Source organism: Pleurodeles waltl, chromosome 3_1 (assembly GCF_031143425.1).
Source record: "Pleurodeles waltl isolate 20211129_DDA chromosome 3_1, aPleWal1.hap1.20221129, whole genome shotgun sequence".
NCBI classification, from domain to species: Eukaryota; Metazoa; Chordata; class Amphibia; order Caudata; family Salamandridae; genus Pleurodeles; species Pleurodeles waltl.
The window spans coordinates 1,884,147,382-1,884,170,325 of record NC_090440.1 but is presented as its reverse complement, the minus strand read 5'-3'; the positions used below and the strand labels follow the sequence as shown (position 1 = coordinate 1,884,170,325).

General features: G+C 45.9%; 1 protein-coding gene across 1 annotated transcript in view; it reads right to left on the bottom strand.

Annotated features, from left to right (window-relative positions):
* Window positions 1-22,944, bottom strand: part of INO80D (INO80 complex subunit D) — a 166,662-nt gene that overhangs the window by 73,593 nt on the left and 70,125 nt on the right. The window contains exon 9 of the mRNA XM_069225986.1: window positions 10,771-10,988. Within this exon, the coding sequence (XP_069082087.1) occupies window positions 10,771-10,988 (218 nt within the window). The remainder of the gene's footprint in view (window positions 1-10,770; window positions 10,989-22,944) is intronic.

Here is a 22,944-nt window from a genome sequence, read left to right as displayed (position 1 = left end):
TCTTGGAGCAGGTCCGCTGTCCTCGGGAGTTTCTTGTCTTTTCGAAGCAGGGGCAGTCCTCAGAGGATGTCGAGGTCGCTGGTCCCTTTGGAAGGCGTCGCTGGAGCAGGATCTTTGGAAGGCAGGAGACAGGCCGGTGAGTTTCTGGAGCCAAGGCAGTTGTCGTCTTCTGGTCTTCCGCTGCAGGGGTTTTCAGCTGGGCAGTCCTTCTTGTAGTTGCAGGAATCTAATTTTCTAGGGTTCAGGGTAGCCCTTAAATACTAAATTTAAGGGCGTGTTTAGGTCTGGGGGGTTAGTAGCCAATGGCTACTAGCCCTGAGGGTGGGTACACCCTCTTTGTGCCTCCTCCCAAGGGGAGGGGGTCACAATCCTAACCCTATTGGGGGAATCCTCCATCTGCAAGATGGAGGATTTCTAAAAGTTAGAGTCACCTCAGCTCAGGACACCTTAGGGGCTGTCCTGACTGGCCAGTGACTCCTCCTTGTTTTTCTCATTATTTTCTCCGGCCTTGCCGCCAAAAGTGGGGCCTGGCCGGAGGGGGCGGGCAACTCCACTAGCTGGAGTGTCCTGCTGGGTTGGCACAAAGGAGGTGAGCCTTTGAGGCTCACCGCCAGGTGTGACAATTCCTGCCTGGGGGAGGTGTTAGCATCTCCACCCAGTGCAGGCTTTGTTACTGGCCTCAGAGTGACAAAGGCACTCTCCCCATGGGGCCAGCAACATGTCTCGGTTTGTGGCAGGCTGCTAAAACTAGTCAGCCTACACAGATAGTCGGTTAAGTTTCAGGGGGCACCTCTAAGGTGCCCTCTGGGGTGTATTTTACAATAAAATGTACACTGGCATCAGTGTGCATTTATTGTGCTGAGAAGTTTGATACCAAACTTCCCAGTTTTCAGTGTAGCCATTATGGTGCTGTGGAGTTCGTGTTTGACAAACTCCCAGACCATATACTCTTATGGCTACCCTGCACTTACAATGTCTAAGGTTTTCGTTTAGACACTGTAGGGGTACCATGCTCATGCACTGGTACCCTCACCTATGGTATAGTGCACCCTGCCTTAGGGCTGTAAGGCCTGCTAGAGGGGTGTCTTACCTATACTGCATAGGCAGTGAGAGGCTGGCATGGCACCCTGAGGGGAGTGCCATGTCGACTTACTCGTTTTTGTCCTCACTAGCACACACAAGCTGGCAAGCAGTGTGTCTGTGCTGAGTGAGAGGTCTCCAGGGTGGCATAAGACATGCTGCAGCCCTTAGAGACCTTCCTTAGCATCAGGGCCCTTGGTACTAGAAGTACCAGTTACAAGGGACTTATCTGGATGCCAGGGTCTGCCAATTGTGGATACAAAAGTACAGGTTAGGGAAAGAACACTGGTGCTGGGGCCTGGTTAGCAGGCCTCAGCACACTTTCAATTGTAAACATAGCATCAGCAAAGGCAAAAAGTCAGGGGGCAACCATGCCAAGGAGGCATTTCCTTACAGGAATCAACTGCTGCTGCTCAATGTTAAAGCATGGAAGTAAAGATTGCGCCAAGGGGAAAGACTCTGGGAGGAACTTCTATCGCCACACCATCCAAAGCGGCAGTTTGATCGAAGCACAGTGGTTTATGCCCAGGAGTTCCAGGTACCACATTCTCTCTGCCCAATCTTGTGCAGCTAGGATAACTTGGCTCAGTCATTCTAGATATTATTTAAAACTTTGGGCAGCAGAGGTAGTAACGGGAAGGTGTAAATGGGTCCCAAGCTCTACTCCAAGAGAGCCATCCTGGAAACTCCAAAGCACAAAAAAGTGATGACATTGCATGTTCTGCAGTGGCTTAAATATCAAGCCAAGAGTCTTTGTGGAAAATACCTTGTGTGCAGGGCCTCCAATGGAGACCAGATGCATCTTAACAGCTCTTGCAGATGGCCTCCTCTACCCAAAAGCCATGCATCGGTTATCAGTGTTAGATTGTGCTGGGTTAAGGTGAGGGGTCTGCCACTGACAGTGTGGTTCTGCAGCCACCACTGCAGATCTCTTGCAGTCTCCTCAAAAACCTGAGTGAAATTCAGTAGGTTGCATTGGTGCTGGGCTAACTAACACTTCAGATCCCACTACTTAGCCTGCATGTGCCATCGGGCAGGGTTGACAAACAGAATACAGGAGGCCAGCAGGTCAAGAAACCATCCTCACTGAGACCCAGGGCAGAGGCTGAAACACTGAATGTCCTGGACCCGTTAATCCAGAGGGACGTGTACAGCATCTAGGACGGCTCTAATAAAAGCCTCTTGGGAGTGAGTTTGACTTTGGCATGTTGATCTGTAACTCCAGTGACGTAAGGAAGTTTGCCATAGTCTGGAGGGGGTCCAAGACGGACTGTGTGGAATAGGAAGCTGGCTTTTCATATAGTACATCAACATGAGATATACTGTGTAAAGAGCCAAGGGGTTCCCTTACTAGTGAGCAGGGGCTTGCTCTAGCAATCCAAAGGTGCTCTTCGGTTGGAGGAGGGTGTTTGAGCAATCTTAAGCTTATTAGAAAGGAGTGTTAGACATTTACCAGAGGCACACAGTCAATAAATTAGAGAAATAAATCAAGGAGATGAGCCACACCAATTTACGAAAATAGCAAGTATTACATTTGTTTCGGCACCAGAATCAACACGATCAGGTAAGTAGGTTTTGCAGAAGAAATGTAAAGTCAACAATTAGAGCAATTTTCTGAAGCTGCAATTTTAACCTACAGAGGAAAAGCATATACGGAAGACAAGGAATCAGCAGTGACTTACAGGACCAATGTTCTGGACTTAAGGTGAGTACGGGGCAGGGTCCTATGCCACACCAACAGTCACCCCAGGTGGCAATAGGGCGGCTGGGTGTCCCTTTGTAAGTCAACGAATGTTGCTCGTTTGCTTTGTCTTTTATTATTTGTGTTTATGATGTATAACTAATTTTTATGTTCATTTGTTTGCAATAAGTTATGCTGATGATATATAACTAGTTCTTAATCGTGTATTTGCACAATTTCAAATATAAGGCACCTTTAAATTATTTGGAACTATGAATGTGGATTTGTAATTTATTCTTTTTTTTTTTTTTTAAATGGCGCGTTAAACTTTCAAGTAATTTCTAATATTTGCTAGCGAGTAATTAAAAAGCTTAATACAGCCAATTCGTATAATACTTGTTTCCTACTTAGTATCATTTCATATATACAATGTCAGCTTGCTCCTGGGCAGTGAGGGTGATCCATCTTTGGGGCTGAGAGAGAGGAGGTCAGGGCAAAGCTCAATCTCTTTCCTGATCCGGTACCATCACACCATGGCCACATTAGCCCTGTCATGGAAGAGCTTTAGGCGGTTCACATGGATGACACTAGATAGGTTCCTGGGAGTGCCTAGGTCAAACAGATAGGTGACCTTCTTCTCTAGGTTTGGGTAAGGGCTACCTGATTCCTCTTGTAGTGCCTGGGGAGCCACAGACTCAAGTACCCATACATTCTGTCCTGGTTGGTACTCCACCATGGCAGCCTTTTTGTTATACCAGAGCTTCTGGAGCTCATGGCCGGCCTCAAGAAATTTGAATGCTTTCTCCATGTACTCCACCATCCTCAAACGTATGGCAAGCATACACACTCACCCCACACCTCCCCCTCCCCGCTAACCAGGACCCCAGAGACTATGCTCTCCCCTGAATTGAGTTGCTGGTAACTTTTTACACCCACAATTGGCATACCCCATGTAAACCTCTAGTATATTGTAGCTAGGTACCAGTGGCATTGGTACACCAGTGGTCCCCCTCATAGGCTGCACCATGTATTATGCTACCCATGGGAGACCACTGCAGCCTGTGTAAAATTGTGCATGCACCCTTTTACTGCCAAACCTGACCACTGCAGTTAGACAATATAAGTCACCCCTCTGGTTGGTCCTTCAGATCAAGGACAGGATGCAAGTCTCCAAGCGTGAGGGTACTCCTGCATGAGCAGGGTACAGACCCCAGGCCAATTTCTGGACTCTAAGTGCGAGAAAGCCATATTAAGGTATGTAGTGGACACCGGTTAACACGAGTAGCCCAACGATGTAATAGCTACTCTGAACCTAGACCTGTTTGGTATCCACTTGTTGAAATCCTGGAGCTATACCGATTTCAAAGTTAGCTGCATGATACCATGTACTCTCGGGGTTCCCTAGGGGATTTCCCCCAGTTCTAACTGTGCAGCCTTATGGGGTCTATCTGCCAGCCCAAGCTACTGCTGACATCAGACACTGTTCTTCCCTCCTGCTGGTGAGCCTGTCTCAGGCCAAAGGAGCAGAACAGAGGATTTCTTGCAAGGGAGAGGTGTGACCACCTCTCCCAGAGTATTAGATATCTAAGGGCTGGGGTGGCCTCCGAACACCACCACATTCCTATGACGGGCATATTTGGTGCCCTCCTTGCATAATCTGGTTTGCACCAGTTCAGGAGCCCCAGAATCCCACTCGGGAGCAAAACTAAACAGAGGATCGGCGGAATGACCACCTCCTGTCCAGCTCCTCCCCTAGCGAGGTGCACAGAGCTCTGCCAGGTAGTCACTTGATTCTGCTATAGTGGAAATAAGATGAGCAGAGGCCTCTGGCAGCATCTGACTGGTTATGCCAGATAGATGATGTCCCTGGCCTGCCCTCTGATAAGTGGGTGACTGCAGAAAGTGGCCAACCCTCTTTTAGGGTTACTTAAGGGCTCCCTAGCGGGTGAGTCCTCAGATTCATCAAATAAGACTACATAGAACTCTGCAAGACATTGTCTGCTCCTGGCCTATAGAACCACTGCTGGTCATTGCTGGAAAGCAAAAAGCCTGCTTCTGGTAGGAAGGCTCTCATTGCAACTTTGTTTCCCTGGACCCTGCAAGAATTCTGCAACAACCAAGGCTGTGCATCCTCCAAGGTCACAAGTACTCTGTGTGCGGCAGGAAGCACGAAGGAATCTCCCTTGGAGTGAAGAAGTCACTCCCCTGGAACCACAGGCACCTCAAGACAACGTTGACCGGTAGGTGGGGGTCTGTTGTCCCTGTACACCTGAAGATCCTGATTCACAGGTGGTGAGTCTGGCCTCCTCTGGGTCCAGCTAGTCTGCTATCCAACTTGGGAGATATGGGCCCCTGTTCTGGCACCGCGACTGTTGCACTTGCCAAGGCTTGTTGACTCCTTCTCCAGGAGATCTTCAGGCTCCAAGAAGCGCAGACCCTAAGCACTCTGCAAGCCGAAGATCAGCTCCTGTCATGCAACTCCTGCTAAGTGGGACTTCTGCTCTGCTGGGCTGGTAAGGTATCCTTGTGACTCCCTGTGCCCAGCACCTCTGGGTCACACGTGGGGGCTCCATCTTCTTCTGTTGGCCACCCTGTGTGCTGAGGGCCATCTCGGACTCCCCCCCCCTCTGGGGTAGAGTCCCCTGGACCTTGCTGGCCCACAAACTTTGCAAGCTCCTCTGCAACGCCCATTTGCATATGCCAATGCTTGTTGGTGACTTGGCTGGTCACTAATCCTCCTGCCATTCGGGGACAGCTCATAGGAGTCTACTGGGGTCTACTGGGATCGTCTGCAGCTCCTGCACCCCGCAGCTGGACTTCTTCCACCGACCTGCAGGAACTTCATCTTCAGGAGGGTGGGCACTACCACCTGCGCACCTCCGAGGGTGCTAGACTGTCCCCTTCCTTTGCAGGCACTCTGCGTCCCTGGTGTAGGTACTTCTGGGTATCTTGAGGTAGGGACATACTTCATCCATCCTTTTGCCTGCTGGTTTCCTCTGGGTCCGCTTGAAAGGGCCCTGAATTCCACAAACTCCATCAACTAAACTCTATGTAGCCTATGGGAGAGCTAGGTGGTTATATAACTTACTCCTGGTTGCTGGGATCACTAACTGTACTTGCCTCTGGTGTTCCCAACTGCCCCAGCACCTAGCTAACTACCACACGTACCTCGACTGGAGTCACTATTTCACATTCCACAGGGCCCTGTATATTTTTATGCTATTTCTGATGGTTACTTTGTGTGTATATTGTGTGTAATATCTCCAAAGGCAGATACAACAATGTCAGTTTTGCAGTAGTGCTGTAATTAAGTATCCTTTATTTTTGCAACACTTGTGTGGTCCTTTCTTGCGAGTGAGTTACTGCCGGACTACTGTGGTATTGCAAGTGCTTTTAATTCTTCCTGGATAAGCTCTAGCTGCTCGTTTCAGTTACCCCTAGAGAGATTCTATTATCTGGACACCTATTCACTATCACAAAGGATTGCCTGGGCTCTGTATAGGGTGCCACACCACAGATGTACACCATAAACTAAGCCAGCCTCCTACGCCTGGGATCCCATTTGGAGACTTACCACTGCATCAGGTGCACTAGGGTGATTCTTTTTGGGACAGACAGGGTCTCCAGTTTGGTGCCCACTGGCTTTGCAATTGAAGCACCAAGCCTTTACTTTAGTACCCACCCTTGGCCTGTGTCTTGACTCGGGCTCACCCTCCTGAACAGGCTTTTGGGGGCCTTTAGAAGGCTTTGTTTTTATCCTTAGACCGATCTTCATTCCCTAGGGCCGGCTTTAGCAAACTCTTTCTTTTGGTCACACTCACCATGAGTTGTTTTGGTGACCCTAGCCTTCACTCAGTCTGCCTTCTTTCCCAATTCTTCAGTAGAAACTAGAGCTAGGCCTACCAGGCACTGATGAAAGTTGTCATTAACCTAGTTACTTAATATAATAAGATTATAAAGCTCAGTCTTGCACCTGGTTCCCTTTCAACCAGCCACCTAGTGTTTAGACTGAGAAGTCAAACTCTACCCAGGGTTGACAGGTGGTTTTACCCGTCACTCTGGACTCAAGTGAGGTGTACAGAATCAGGTTCAAAGCCCTCAATCAGGGCATTCTTCATGCGGACATAGGACTCACCATCTGCCTCAGTGTCAGGAGTCTATCCCTCCTCTTTCTTGAGAACAGCTCAGAGTCCTAATACTTCTGGTTGAGTTTCCTCGTTTTATAAGCCCTCTCAAAGGCCGAAAACCACTTGGTTATATCATCACCCTCGGAATATTTGAGGACAATCCCTTTGGGGAATGTTAGGGTCAAAAGCTTCCTTTAACTCCATATTTAAAATGTTGCTGCCACCAGAGATTGATCCTATGCCCATCTCAGCTCTTTACTTTTCTATTGGTAAGAGTTTAGCCTCTAATTCTATACTCTTAGATAGCTTCTGCAAATCAGCATCCTCACTGTCACCAACACCACTGGGAGGACTGTTGACAGTACCACAGATGCAGTCTTTAGGATTGCTGGTAGTACTACCCTCCTCAGCATCCTCTTCCCCAATAAAGATAATTTTTTTGACTCATTTTCCGCTAGCAGCTGCTGCAGATGTGCTTTAGTGGGTTTATACCCCATAGCTATCTTCCATGCTTGGTAGCGGGCCCTAAGTTGGGCTGACGTAAGGTTCTTGGAGGGACACATGTTGAGCTCCCAGGATGGTCCTGCTGCCTCAGTCATTGTTTTAAAGTAGTTGGGACCTTATTTGAAACTCAACAAATCGAAGTCTAATTATAAAAGGCCTAAGTAAACAGTTTGGACTGGAGGACTCAACACAAGGCCCTACAGCTATTTTTAAACAATTTAGAAAAGTAGAAAAATAGGAAAAATGTTTCGTAACTAGAGACAATTTTAGATTCCTTTGTGCAATCACTTATTAATCAAGTGGCACAGCAAATGTCTAGTCTTGTATCCCACAAATGCATCCAACCACTGCACCACCAATGTAGGAAGCTGGCTCTTTCTTTATAGTATATCACAATGAGATAATGTGCAAAGAGTCCAGGGATTCCCATACTAGTAGGCTTGGGCTTGCTCTAGAAATCCCAAGGTGCTCTCATAGGAGGTAGTGTGGTCAAGCAGGCTTAAATATCACAGGAGTGTTAGACAATTACCATAGGCACAAAGTCAAGAAAGAAAACAAACCTCTCAAGAAGGAGATCCACACCATTTTCCAAAAATAGCAAGTATCATTATATATGTTCAGACACCAATAAGGTAATTACGTTTTGCAGAAGAAATTCTTACAGCTTTGAAAAGTCAATCAGTGCAATTGGCAGAAACATGTCCTCTGGTGGCAAGCTGGCTAATACTTGTACATACTACACCAGCAGCTGGTAGGTTTTCAAGGGGCACCTCTAAGGCATCAGTGAGGGTTTATTAATACAAGATGTTTGATACCAAACATCGGTAGTTTCAGTGAAGACATCATGTAGCTTGGGAACTCATATTGACCAGTGTCCAGCACATGTACTTAAAATGGCTTCCCTGATCACTTACTATGTCTAAGAATCAACAAAGACACAGCAGGAGCATAACTTCTCTTGTAGATATGTCTACACGTATAATATATAGTGCAAACTGCCTTAGGGCTGGAAGGCCTACTGTAGAGGTGACTTACGTATATTGGATTCAGTGTTAGTGGGCATGGCACACAAGCTGTGTTCAGCGTCATGTTTTCACTTTGAGCTGCATCAAGACACGCAGCTTGCAATAACAGCCTGCATGTGTTAGGTGAGGGGTCCCTGAGGGTGGCACAATACATGCTACAGCCCTTGGGAATCCTACTTGGTGCCCCTGCCCTAGGCACTTGGGGCACAGTTTACTAGGGACTTACAGGGGGTGGCAAAGATATTGCTTACAGGGGAACAACAGCAGTTTTAGGTAAAGATCGGCACTGAGGACATGGATAGCAGGACCCCAGTGCACTTTCAATCAAAATTACATCAATTACCAGGCAAAAAGTGGGGGTGACCACTGCAAAAAGGGGTACTGTCACATGTAGAGCCCACCTTTAGCAGTCTTCGAGGTAGGGGGGAAACTGGGACCCCCACCTCTGAAGGAACACAGAGACCAACACCATCATATTTATGGACCCCAAAGGGTAATGGTAAGGCCAAAAGTGAACACTGCAAATTAAAAATGCCTGTGGTCCACCTTGATCTGAAAGTAGTGCCCAACCTTTGTACAAAATAGCACAACCTTCCTGCAGGAAAACAGACAAATGCTTCCCCGAAACCCGCTGGGATGAGAGTCGAAGATGCACCTGATGGAAAGAAATGGCAGGGCATAGCCTCTTTGGACTATCTGCAGGACACACCTCTCGGAAACCTTACCGCAGGTCTCTGCAGATCGGTGGGACCTGATGATGTGCCAGAGGGAGCTGTAAGATGGTGAAACTGTGCAGCAGGGCCTTTCTCTACACCTCAATTTGTTGTAGTGTCAGATAGTCCTGCAAATTTGTCCAGTACTGGAATCAGCTCCTCGGTAGAGGTCCAGGAACGATAGACACGCAACCTTGATGTCCTCATTACTTCTCGGACAGAGCATGGCGAGGTTGGGAGGAGGCCCGCTTGGACTTCCTGTGCTTCTTCCTAGACTTGGACTTTCCCGAAGACTTGGACCATGATGGTGACTTGCCGCGGGACCAGCCTAGAGAAGGAACGGATCTGTGCCCTTGACTTCGAGCAGGAGCGGGCCTTCTATGACTTCCGGCAGTGTTTGGCTACATTAAGCTTGGTCTCATCTCAAACCACCTTTGGTTTAATCAGGGTGCACTTTCCACCTAACTTTAGAGTTGTGTACAACCCCAGAGACACCTTGTGGTGACCTCTCACAGACATTTATTTGCAACAGCCACTACAAGTCATAAACCTCCTACTTTTAAGAGGTGACACTACCCTGCACATTGGAAAAGAATTTGAAAAACGAAGCTTGGCAACTAATGGGAAAATAAAAACAGGAGCTGGTTCTGGTTCTGCATACAAAGACATGGAAAGAAACAAGACTTAAGCATGCTTGGGTTTCGCCTATAAGTGGCTCCAACCATCACTTCAAGGGCACAGCAGAGCCCAGAAGGAGCCGAATGATCCTACATACTGGCGTGCAAGGGCTTTGCTGATCTTCCGGATCCAGTCTTGTGCCTGTGGGTATTCTACAGGTGAGGAATATGCAGCTAGAAGTATCCAACAGAATAAAAACTCTGCTCAAAGCAGCACCATATACCAAAATAATGTTTGCAGTTTGAAAATGCAAACACAGGCATGGTAGTCCCTTGCAGGTCACCATCCACCTGTTTGTACCGTATCACAGGGAGGTCTGGAACTGTGACCATTTCAGTTCATGTTTATAAAACAGATCGTTCTGTGACCTCCTCTCCCCACACGGTTATTTTGCAAACTGACAGAATACAAAGGCCTGTTGACAAAATTAGTGTGCTCGCAAAAAAGAAAAAAATTGAAGTGACAAAACAGAATTTTCTTGAATGAACACTTTGCACATCTAGCTCCTGGTGCCTGCAATCAATATTGTAAAAGTGAGGATGGATAATTTATTAGGGTACTGCAATAAAAAGCTACTTTTTGGGTGCGAGTATTTTGATATAAATACTTAACCAGGACTTAACCTGTAACTGTTTGAATAGTCATATTTGCTCCAGGAAGGATTCACATTCCCTTCTCCGGAGCAAGAAAACCTTGGCTGCGCAGCGTTGTTTCGGCTTCCTATTCTCACCTATTACAAAGAAATTCCCCAGATCTCGTCCTTGCTGCCCTTCTTCTGAATATACTTTTGACACAGATACACAACTCACATCAGCGCAATGCAAAATTAACACAGACAGCAAAGTCTAATCCTTTTATACAGAGACTAGTCAATAGCAATTCAATGTAAGGGACAGAAATAAACTTCATGTAATAGCAATTCCTTTAGCTGTGTGGTAAAAGATAAAATGGTTTGCACTGACCTTACACGTGACAAGGCCACTGGCAGTGAGACAGTGGCAGGCATGCAGAGGTTACCCTGGGGCAATGCTGGTGGTATAGGTTTCTGCGGGCGGCACGGCCCCCTTCTCTTCTTCTTCTTGTGTTTTTTGGTAAGTGCAGGTGGCTTTGTTTTTTTCCGAGGTTTACGCGGTTTTTGGTGCTGCACTCGGCGGGAACTGTCTCCTCGTAGGAAATTATCCTAGCAAAAAAAGTAAATATCATTTGCAGAAGGTTTCAATAGGCAGGTAGACTCCATCTGGAATCAATATGACTATGAAGTCACACCAACCCATTGGCACTAGAAAAACGTGACACTTGGTGTTCAGTTTCGTAGTATTTATTGCAAACATCAAGTACCATTTATTACAAAATAAAAATCAACTATATATTGGTTTCATAGGAGTGTAGGTGTGGGGAGCAATAGGCAAATTGTATTCCCCAGTTCGCTAAGTTCCCAGTCATCACAGGATTAATGAAAGGCTTGCAGAGGCTGAAGTAGTGGGATTTAATGTGCCCGTACTGAATATCATACAGAGGTGTAAATAAAAGGAGGTTTGATCGACAAGATAAATAGTGTAATTGGAAAAAATTGAGTTGGACTAATGTAAATTCTTGGATATAAGAAATGGTTTATATAGCATGCCTAGAAGCCATAACGAGAAAGAGGATGAAAAGAAAATGATCAAATTAAAATTGCCAAAATGACCATTTTGACACCATACATTTTGCTTCACCCCAACGCAATTTCAACGATTTCCCCAATCCAACTTAGCATTGTATTTATAGAGTGTGAATACAGCTAGAGAGCAATCGAACGCTGAACATGGATGAAAGCCTTTAGTTGCAATTTGGGATTATTCACAATGAAGCAAGATGTCCTTGGGTAATAAATCATATCAATGTAGGATGCAGTGTCCTCTAGAGAGGAGGGTCTTCAATTGCTTTCTAAACTGCTGAACGGCTAGGAGGTTAAAATTAATATTGAGTGCTGCCTTTTACTGGTTTGCATAATAAAACATTCTGAGATTTTTTGCAACTGATTCCGACCGGATAGTAAGTTTTTACATATCAAATAAAACACATTAAAATTTTTTTCCAAAGAAACATAAGAATAAAATGTTTGTATCTTTTCCTATACATTTTATACAGTATTACTCAAGTCATCAATGATGTGTACATTTAGCACTAAAATGTCAAATACAAATACACAGTGTTTAGTCAGCGTATTGCTCTTACTGTTGTGTAGCCATTTTAGGTATAGCTTCAAACATGTAAGTTTAGCGAACTAGCCTGCAGCTGTGCACTTTAACCTAGATATTTTATTCAGCTTAGTTTATTATTTTAACAATAGCCACATTTGCGGTCTTGCTTTATTTTTCTATATCTAGTTATTCTTTGCCTAGGTCATCACTGCGTTCTTAAACAAGACATTTCTTTCACTCCGTGCTTTTCTCAAGGCTGCAATAAGGTGTTGCCAGTAAACGTGGTAACGCCTTGTCTCTGGTGTTCATAGAAACATACACATCCTTAAGTAGGGACATTCTCAGAACATCAGCTGTTTTATTAAAAAAAAAAAAAACACTTCTGTCCCATACACGTTAGAGGGAGATTCCAGCCAGATGACCACGACTGTATGCTGATTGCTTAGTGCTTCGCTACAGCTACTTATGTAGACTACAGGATTCTTGCTCAGGAATGAGGGATGTCGTCTTCCCAGGGGAACCTGAAGGGCAGAACTAGAGCTTAACATGCTGTGCTCTAAAATAGCCTAGGTAGGAATTATTTTAATGATTTTAGTGACAATATGGTAGCGTTCTTTTTATGCTTTACTCTCCTCGTCACTATTTTAATCCAGTCATGCCTCATCGTCCTAGTAATTGCAGTACATGCTTTATTATCGAAGATGCAGTTGTTTCATTAAAACCTTATTGCAATATATACTGCCTCCGATTATCCTTATATATATGAGACTAATGTAACTGAGAGAAACGGATACCATCTGAGTGACCACGATTTCCCTGAGGAATCAATTGTGTCATGTGCTTGGCTGCCCAATCTTCACTGCTCTTGGGTCGAGATGAGGCACTGCTAGTTAGCCGGAGCAAAACCCGGATTTGGCCGACAAGTGTCACCTGCAGTGGGTTCAGACTCAGTCCCCCACAATGCAAGTGATTCTGCGGCCAAAATCCAGTTGTCTCTTTAGAATGAGCGACTACGCGACATTAATAAATTGAGCCTTACTCATTCCACACAATAACAGTTTCTACTGCCCTTCTGAGGACGCCATTAAGTCCTAATCAGTCTTCATGATGATTCCCAAGCACAGAGGAGCCCCAGTATTACTGGGTTTGATACCATTCCATTGGATTCTTCGGAAAAATATACCTAAGGAAACCAGTCTCTCAAATTACTTTTTTACTCACATTTATTCAAATGACAGTCTCGCGATACCACATCAATTCTGGTAAATGTGCTTCATATTCAAAAGTTCCCTACAAATATTTCCACTGTTCCACAGATCGTCGGCATTCTTTTTATTGGAAATGGATAGGGGAGCACCCACAGTCCCCTATCTCCCAATCCAATCTTTTCTTTGTCTTGTTAGTGAATAGAAGCCCCCCCCCCCCCCTTTAGTACTCCCACACATTTTGTTTATTCATCCCACTTCCTGTGTTCCAGGGAATATTCTCCCCAGAACTATATTTGTGTCTTGTCTGCTCCTGCCTATATACTAGTTCCTATACCTTTTCCCTACTACAACAACTCTTTCTACATACAGCAGAACGACGCCCAAATGCACACTTATATTTTGAATACCCTAGTACCTCTACATTGAAATCCAAGTACTGCTTCCCCTATGTTTTGGTTAATCTAATTGCCTATGACCAAGTACTTCTACCCTTATCTATAGTTATTATGAATTTTATCCTCCACCCTCCCAATACTCTGCTACATGTTCATGAGCCCCCAGACCCCTCTGTCCTCGTGCTTTTTCTCCCTACTGGGTTTCGTGTTTCATTCTTTCCATCTCCCCTTTCCTTGTGCCTTTTATTGTTGAAATTCTTCACATATCACGGAAAAGGGGTTTACTCATTCTAGAAATTTACCAAAAAGTATTTTCAACAGCCAGAGTTCAGCAGGTTAATGTTATTCATTTAGGGTCTTCTTCACACTGTGGCACAGCACATTTGCATTTGAGATGTTGCTAGAAAAACGTTAGCTGACTCAGTCCTTTGAGAAAGGCTAGCCTGGCTCTTACCTGATAAAGTAATGGCTCTCTCCAATGTCCATTTGGTTGCATCCATAACCTCTGCAACCATGAAATTGCGTTGGTTGAGGTAGCATTCCTAGTGACCATGGACTGCTGGCAAATGGGGAGCCACTAGGGAAAACCCTCATTGGTCAGGCAGTGCACCATTGTGATGACAATGGTGTAAACAAGAAACAATGTCCTTCGGAAGAGCGACAAAGGATTTTAGGACAAAGGTGACTTCTGTGGTATCCATAAAATTGATACAAAACTATTTGTTTGACAGACCACAGTTTTGCCTACTTTAATACTTCTGGGTTTGTGATGGAGACCCTTGTGTAGGGGACGTAAAGGTAACCAGGTTCACAAGTCCTCATACACCTCACAGGTTTGTCACACCTTAATTCCGCCGGTTGTTGCTTCTGTAACCAAAACAAAAGTGGACACCACCCAAGGAGGCTCCCATGTCACCTGCTCAGCCTTCCTGGGGTTGTCCCCAGGTGGCTGGCACGGATGAAAAGAGGGATTTTTTTCAAATCATAGGACAATACTCCCGTAAAGAGGGGGACAATTGCAAAGAGGGGAGACCATAGCTTCCTTTTTTTCCCAACCACTGCTCCGGGCCACCCACCTTCAGATCTAATATAGCTGTCTTCACTAGCATATGAAGCCAGCTCCTATGTACAGAGGGGGCCGCCAACCATTTCAAGCAAATCTCCCTTCTGGCTAATAGAAAAGCGAAGAACAGCAGACTCCTACTGTTTCTCAACCACCCAACCAAATCATTCGGTTTACCAAAGATAAGGGGGTGGGGGGGATTTACGATAACTTTCTTCCCTATAATCTGCGACAGCGTTCCCACCACCTCAGTCCAAAAAGCAGCAACTCCTGGACAGTCCATAAACATGTGTACATCCGTGGCATTTGGAACTCCACATTTAACGCAATTCACCACTTCCCCTTTTTTTTATTTTAATTAGTTTTGCTGGGATGATATAAGCTCTCACATACAGATAGTTTTTCCTCAACTGGGCAGTCTTTACTACCTTAAAGCAGATTCTCATGGATTCTTGCCATCCTAACTGCGCTGTTTTTCATCATAGTTCCTTGCGATAACTGCTCAGGCAATTTAAAGTCACCATCAATCGACTCCAGAATCTCCCAATACCACCTTGCAACCTTGCTACCATTGGGGGAGCCATTACAAATATTTTCTGCTAAGGGGTTTTCTCCCTGCCGGCTTCGTCGAATAGAATGTGCCCAGGATGCCAATTGAATGTATTTGAACCTAGGCAGGGTTCCCCCTGTACTATCTCTCAGTTCATTCCAGGGAAGTAACCTCGTCTCTTGTAAAAGATCTCCCCAATATTCCAAACCGCCTTCCCTTATTGGTTTGGCCAAAGCATCTTTCAAACACTCTGGAGTACCCGGAGAATCCCAGATCGGAGCTCGCTGATTATAATAATCTATCTTAATGCTGTATTTCACCTGGTGCCAACACATTGCTGCATCCCGCAATAATTTTAATCTTATTTTCTTAAAAGAATTTGGATCACCAAATTTAAAAAAAGCTTCATTTGTGCTTTCCTAATGCTGATAAATTCTGAAATACTTGCAGTTTAAAAGATATTTACATTTTGTTGTACGCTAGAAAAAAGCATTTCCTTTCACATCCCTAGATTGTCAGATAAATCCTCTCACTTTGAATTAAGAGAAAGAAAAGTAAACATCAAGCTCGCTTAGAAGACAGAGTCCGATATTTGACCTCGGCCTTTAAATGCATAGGAAACGTAACAAGATGAGAACAACATTAAGCATAAAACAAATAAAGCCAGCAAATAAAAAGCAAGCAAAGTTCAGTGCCAAACCACAAAGCCTATGGTAAGCAATAGGTGGAATGCATTCTTACGTTTCAGAACGTCCAAGAAGTCTTAAGCAAACCAGACTGGCTCAGCTGTCTGGTAGACTTTGACCAAAAATAAATAAATAATTACATTTAAAAAAAAGCCAGTGTGAAGCATTTTCTTGATGTCAGATGTGGCAATTAATTTGACTCAAGTTCAGTTCTTTTCTGGCCAAAGATGGCAGAGAGACCAAGACTATGCAGAACATTTGTTTAATCATATGTCAGTCAACAGCTGGTGCTGAGACTGGTATGCAACCTTCTTGCAGACAGGTACTATGCAACACTTACCAACTGGGTTTCTCTTCCAACTGCAAGCCCGTTCAATCAGCAAGGAGGTACTGAAGAGTATTTTCTATTGGAGGATACTCTTCCTAGACAGGAATCCATTAGTCAGCTGACATAGGCTGCAGATCTATTGAGGAAGGTCTGTTACACGTTACTTAGTGAATGCCCTACCAAAATCAGCACCCTCTCTGCTTAGCCCACTCTAATGGCCATCCTAGCTGCTCTGAGGTCCAGCGTGAGGAATAACCATTTCCATCTTCATAACCTATGAACCTAAAGGGAAACCCATCCAGGAATTAATTTAGTGAAGGCCAAGCAACTTCTAAGTAATCAAAATGTGTATCGCCAGTGGTTGGATGGAGAGTAATAAGTCCACATTTTCGTTCTCAATTATTTCTCAACACATGTTGCAAAGTGACCCCTTCTTGGGTGGTCATCCCCAGTTTCTCTCTTTTTTTTTTAAGTAATGGAATTCACCAGCTGGTAATGTGAACTCCAACACTGGGACACTACTATCCAGTGCCCAGTGAATGTACTCTGATACCTGCAGAAGAGGGGAACGAAACATGGCAGAACAACTTCTGGGATTGCAACTGGTGTCTGTACCCCAAGTAGTGGTGCAGGGAGGCTCCGGGCAGGCTTAGCATCTCAAAGCTGGACGGGTTGACAGGGCAGCACTGCTGAACACTCTAGGTCCTCTTCCTGGCGAGATGCTCCCTCTGAGGACCCGATGGTCAGCAAAATGAACTGGGCTGTTGCGGTTAGTCCCTGCTGGGGCAGGGAAGTGACTCCTTAACTCCAAGGGAGATGCCGGCTGGTTGGCAATGTGCAGGCAGGCCTCTCAGGCTTTTGGAGGATATAGCTACAGGGAGTGCAGAATTATTAGGCAAATGAGTATTTTGACCACATCATCCTCTTTATGCATGTTGTCTTACTCCAAGCTGTATAGGCTCGAAAGCCTACTACCAATTAAGCATATTAGGTGATGTGCATCTCTGTAATGAGAAGGGGTGTGGTCTAATGACATCAACACCCTATATCAGGTGTGCATAATTATTAGGCAACTTAACAAAAAACAAATATATACCCATTTCAATTATTTATTATTACCAGTGAAACCAATATAACATCTCAACATTCACAAATATACATTTCTGACATTCAAAAACAAAACAAAAACAAATCAGTGACCAATATAGCCACCTTTCTTTGCAAGGACACTCAAAAGCCTGCCATCCATGGATTCTGTCAGTGTTTTGATCTGTTCACCATCAACATTGCGTGCAGCAGCAACCACAGCCTCCCAGACACTGTTCAGAGAGGTGTACTGTTTTCCCTCCTTGTAAATCTCACATTTGATGATGGACCACAGGTTCTCAATGGGGTTCAGATCAGGTGAACAAGGAGGCCATGTCATTAGATTTCCTTCTTTTATACCCTTTCTTGCCAGCCACGCTGTGGAGTACTTGGACGCGTGTGATGGAGCATTGTCCTGCATGAAAATCATGTTTTTCTTGAAGGATGCAGACTTCTTCCTGTACCACTGCTTGAAGAAGGTGTCTTCCAGGAACTGGCAGTAGGACTGGGAGTTGAGCTTGACTCCATCCTCAACCCGAAAAGGCCCCACAAGCTCATCTTTGATGATACCAGCCCAAACCAGTACTCCACCTCCACCTTGCTGGCGTCTGAGTCGGACTGGAGCTCTCTGCCCTTTACCAATCCAGCCACGGGCCCATCCATCTGGCCCATCAAGACTCACTCTCATTTCGTCAGTCCATAAAACCTTAGAAAAATCAGTCTTGAGATATTTCTTGGCCCAGTCTTGACGTTTCAGCTTGTGTTTCTTGTTCAGTGGTGGTCGTCTTTCAGCCTTTCTTACCTTGGCCATGTCTCTGAGTATTGCACACCTTGTGCTTTTGGGCACTCCAGTGATGTTGCAGCTCTGAAATATGGCCAAACTGGTGGCAAGTGGCATCGTGGCAGCTGCACGCTTGACTTTTCTCAGTTCATGGGCAGTTATTTTGCGCCTTGGTTTTTCCACACGCTTCTTGCGACCCTGTTGACTATTTTGAATGAAACGCTTGATTGTTCGATGATCACGCTTCAGAAGTTTTGCAATTTTAAGAGTGCTGCATCCCTCTGCAAGATATCTCACTATTTTTTACTTTTCTGAGCCTGTCAAGTCCTTCTTTTGACCCATTTTGCCAAAGGAAAGGAAGTTGCCTAATAATTATGCACACCTGATATAGGGTGTTGATGTTATTAGACCACACCCCTTCTCATTACAGAGATGCACATCACCTAATATGCTTAATTGGTAGTAGGCTTTCGAGCCTATACAGCTTGGAGTAAGACAACATGCATAAAGAGGATGATGTGGTCAAAATACTAATTTGCCTAATAATTATGCACTCCCTGTAGTTTCTCTCCCCCCCCCCCCCCCCACCCCCTCCCCTCCAAACCTGGTGCCAAATGGGCCTCAGAGCAGTGACTTTGAAGTCCCTGGCATGCAGATCCACTAGCCATCCAGCTGGGAGAGGTGTGAACAGGTATTGATTCGGTCCTCCAGTGGGTCAGAAACGTGTCTGTAGTAGCACTTTGGTCGTAGCCAGTCAACCAACTAGTAGGTTTTCAGGGAGAACCTCTAAGGTGACCTTGGGTGCATGTCATAATAAACCCAATATAGCCATTAGTATAGATTTATTAAGCCAAAGTGTCTGATAACAAACAGCACTATTTTCCGTGCATCCATAATGTAGATGGGGTACTCGTGATGGCCACTGCCCAGTACGTCCTTATGATTGCTGCCTGATCACTTGCAATATAACTACACATCACAGGGGCATATCTGCTCAAGCAGATATGTCCTCACATAAAATACAATGCACCTTGCCTTAGAGCTGCAAGGCCTGATATAGGGGTGATTTACATATATTATATGCAGTGACTTTGGCATGGCAAACAGTGAGTGCCGATTTTGTGTTTTCACTCATGGTTTGCACCATGACACAGTCTGCAATGGCAGGCTGCATGCAATTTGATGGGCATTCCTTTGGGCGTCACAATACATGCTGTAGCCCGTAGGAACCCTCTTTAGTACCCATGCCATAGGTATCTAGGTACCAATGGTACCATTCACTCGGGACTTACAGGGGTGCTTAATTGTGTGCCACCTGGGTTACAATTAGATCATTTTACATTGTTTTAAGGGAAAGAGCACTGGGGCTTGGTTAGCAGGGACCCAGTGCACATCAGTCAAAAAACAACATCAGTACCAGTGGCAAAAAGTGGGGGTGACCATGACAAAAAGGGGACTTTTATACAACCCCCTATGTGCTCTATGCTGTCCACAAGTCAGAAAGCATATTATTTAAAAGCAGAACATGTGCCACATTAGTAATGACATGTTTCCTAGTGACAAGGAGCGAAAACAACATTGTTGCTTGTCAGGCTGTAGCTGGCACATAGGAAAAGTCAACGTATAGCTTATACACTTGTAAAGACTATGTATATGCGATAAAACTCCAATCCAATGGTAAACTCTAATGTTTATTAAATATATGGGAAATGTAACTTTCAGAAAGTTACCTTTACCCTGCCTGAAGCTGCTGGAGGTCAATATACATTATCTCTCCACAAACCTCCCAGCCTATCCTTGAATGGAATTGGGTATGAGAGATGTGAAAGCTGCTCCCAGAGCAGAGACAGTGTCCTGGGAGAAGGGAGAGGTTTCTTCTACTGGCAGGAAGACCAGCTGGCATGGGCCAGGGAACTAAACTTTAGAGGGGGGCCTGCCCTGCCACAAGCAAATGTTAGATGACATTTGGAAAGCTTCAGCTTTTAGCTCACTTAACAGGCTGGCCCAAAACAATGGGAGAAAAGCTACACCCAGAATATTTTGTGACCACAAACAGTACTGCTCGGTACTCTGGACACACCCGGGGGGGGGGGGGGGGGGGGGGGTAAATGGAGGACACAGGCTCTTCACAAGGGGAAAAGGATTTCTCTATCTGGGATTTTGCGAGCGAAAAGAGCAGTTAGATTGCAGTAGGGCAAAGAGCAAGTGCTGATAACATGGGTAGGGTTGCTTCAGGGAACTTTTATCCCTTATGCCCAAGTGCCTTCCCTGCCAACAGGCTGGTAACCCCTAAAAAGCTGGACCTTCACCCAGACTTTATCAGAATACTTCCTGGACCCGCAGAAGAACAGAAAAGAAGTATGCCTGTAGTCTGATGAGCTCTGAAAGTCTGGATCTGCTCCCCCTTGAAGCCAAGAAAAAGAAGTGGACTCAAAGGGTCAGCTGGCTGACCTCCTGTGTGGTTACAGAGGCAAAATGCTGTAAGAGGCCGTTTTCTTACAACTCCTAGCTCACCAGTGGCAAATAGATCTTAACTTGCACAGGACTTTGCTGGGGACCTCTGCCTGGTACCCTGAGTCTAGGTGCTCATTTGAGGGAGTTAAGTGTACTGTTATTTGGGTATCATGCAAAAGGTAGGAAACTTTTTTTGTTGCTTCAGAGCCTAGAAACCCGAATGTAAGGCTCACCCCTGTAGGAACTAACACCTGGCGGTGAGCCTCAAAGACTCAAGCCTCTTTTTACAGTGCCCCCAGGTCACTTCAGCTAGTGGAGATGCCCGCCCCCCTGGACAAACCCCCACTTTTGGTAAGTCAGGTAGCAAAATTAGAAAAACAAGGAGCGATCACTTCAGCTGGGACCTCCCCTAAGGTGACCAGTGCTGACGTGACCCCCATCTTGCAAAGTCTTCCATCTTAGTTTGGAGGACAGTGACCTATCGGATTAGGTCTGTGTCCTCCTCCCCAAATGGAGTGGGCACAAGAAGGGTGTAGCCACTCTCTGGGACAGTAGCTATTGGCTACTGCCCTCTGACCCCTGTAACGCCCCTAAATCCAGGATTTAAGGGCTCCCCTTAACCTAGCTTGTCAGATTCCTGGCAACCTCACAGTAAGTAAGAAGGACAGCTAAGCTAGCCCCCTCCCACCCCATTCAAATCAGATAAGACTGAAGATGCAAACTGACTTGGCTCCAGCCCTACCGGCCTGTTTCCTGCTTCTAAGGTCCTGCCAAAAAAAAAAAAGGGTGATGCATCCTGCAGGACCAGCGACCCCTGAAAAGCCTGCAAAGGACAGCCTTCAACCCAGATGACCAAGAACTCCTGTGGACAGCAGCCCTGTCCAAAGACCCAAGAGCCTCCCCGGATCCCAGAGTCCTGTCCACTCTAAACCAAACGCACATGGCCCAAGTCCAGGTGGCCTAACCGTCTGCTGTTCCACAGGACTTCCTTGTGCTGGGGTGAAGGCTGGCAGTCTTCCTGGCCTTTTAGAAGTTTCAGCAGCTGGAGGACGAGGAGTCTCTTGCAATTGTCAAAATCAGCAGGCAGGCTGGCAAGGCTGGTGCCGAGTAAGTCACTGGATTTCAGTTCTTTCCTTTTGCGTCTCTGGGCATTCCTTCAAGTCAGCAGGGATCCAATTTCCTGGTGCTAGGATCTTCTCTAAATACTGAATTTAGGGGCATTGGGGGTGTGTAGGGTACTATCCAATGAGCTACTTACCCCTGGGGTCACCACACCCCCTAAATGGACACTTCCTGTCAGACGTGGGCATAACCCTGTTCCAGAGTTCCTAGTTCTGCTATCATCATGATGGCAGACTTTCAAACGTTGTGTCCACATCAGACAGTTCACCTTAGAGTAGGACTGACCAGAGTGGTGAGCACACCTCTGACTACTAATTTTCCCACCTGTCCAGGTGCCAAATGGTCCCGGGACAGGGTGGGAGAGGGGGTGCCTTTGAGTGCAGCCAGATCTGCATATCAAGGGTGATGGGCTTGATGAAGCCCTCTGCCTTAGAATGCAAATTTGCAGGTCATCCTGTTGGGAGGTGTGTGCCAACACCCCTGCCAGAGTAGGCTTTGTTTCAGTCTGCCCAAAAGCAAAGGCGCTCACCTCTGGGGGTCAGAAACATGTCTCGTGGTGGCAGGCCAGTTAGAATTAGTCAGCCAGCAAATGGGTAAGTGGTAGGTTTTTCAGGGGGTGGGGGGGGGGCTCTTAAGGTGCCCTCAGAAATGCCTCACATGTAATATAATGATCCTACCTTAGGGCTGTAAGGCATACTCAAGGGGTGACGTATATATTACGTGCAGTGTTTAGGGATATGGAGCACACACAGGCTGCAGCCCTTAGGGACCCTCTTTAGCACCTCAGGCCCTGGGGAGCAGATATTCAATTTACTAGGGACTTACAGAGGGTGCTAAAAGTCTTGCCAATCATACAGTTTTGGGGGAGTGAACACTGGCACTGGGGACATGGTTGGCAGGGACCCAGTGCACTTCAGTCTACTTGCATCAAATACTAGGCAAAACATTGGGGGTGGAGTACTGAAACAAAAACCCAGTTCCCTACAGCCTCCAATAAAAGTCACCCATTGGAAAAAACACCTCTGCACCAGAGCTCCCCACCCCGTGCTCAAGAGTCGATAGTGTCTCTGTGGTCCCGAGACCATGACAAGCCCCCTCTCCCCCTTTGGGTTCTACCAGACTGGCCCCCCAGTCCCCACTTGCAGCCCCTTTCCTACAGGTCTTCTTCCCCATTGACTGCAGTGGTAGCAATCAAGACTACCCCTCAAGACCAGCACCTCTGCACCTGGACACACCAGGGAGGATCTAATGACATTGGACCCTACTTACCAAAGTCCAGA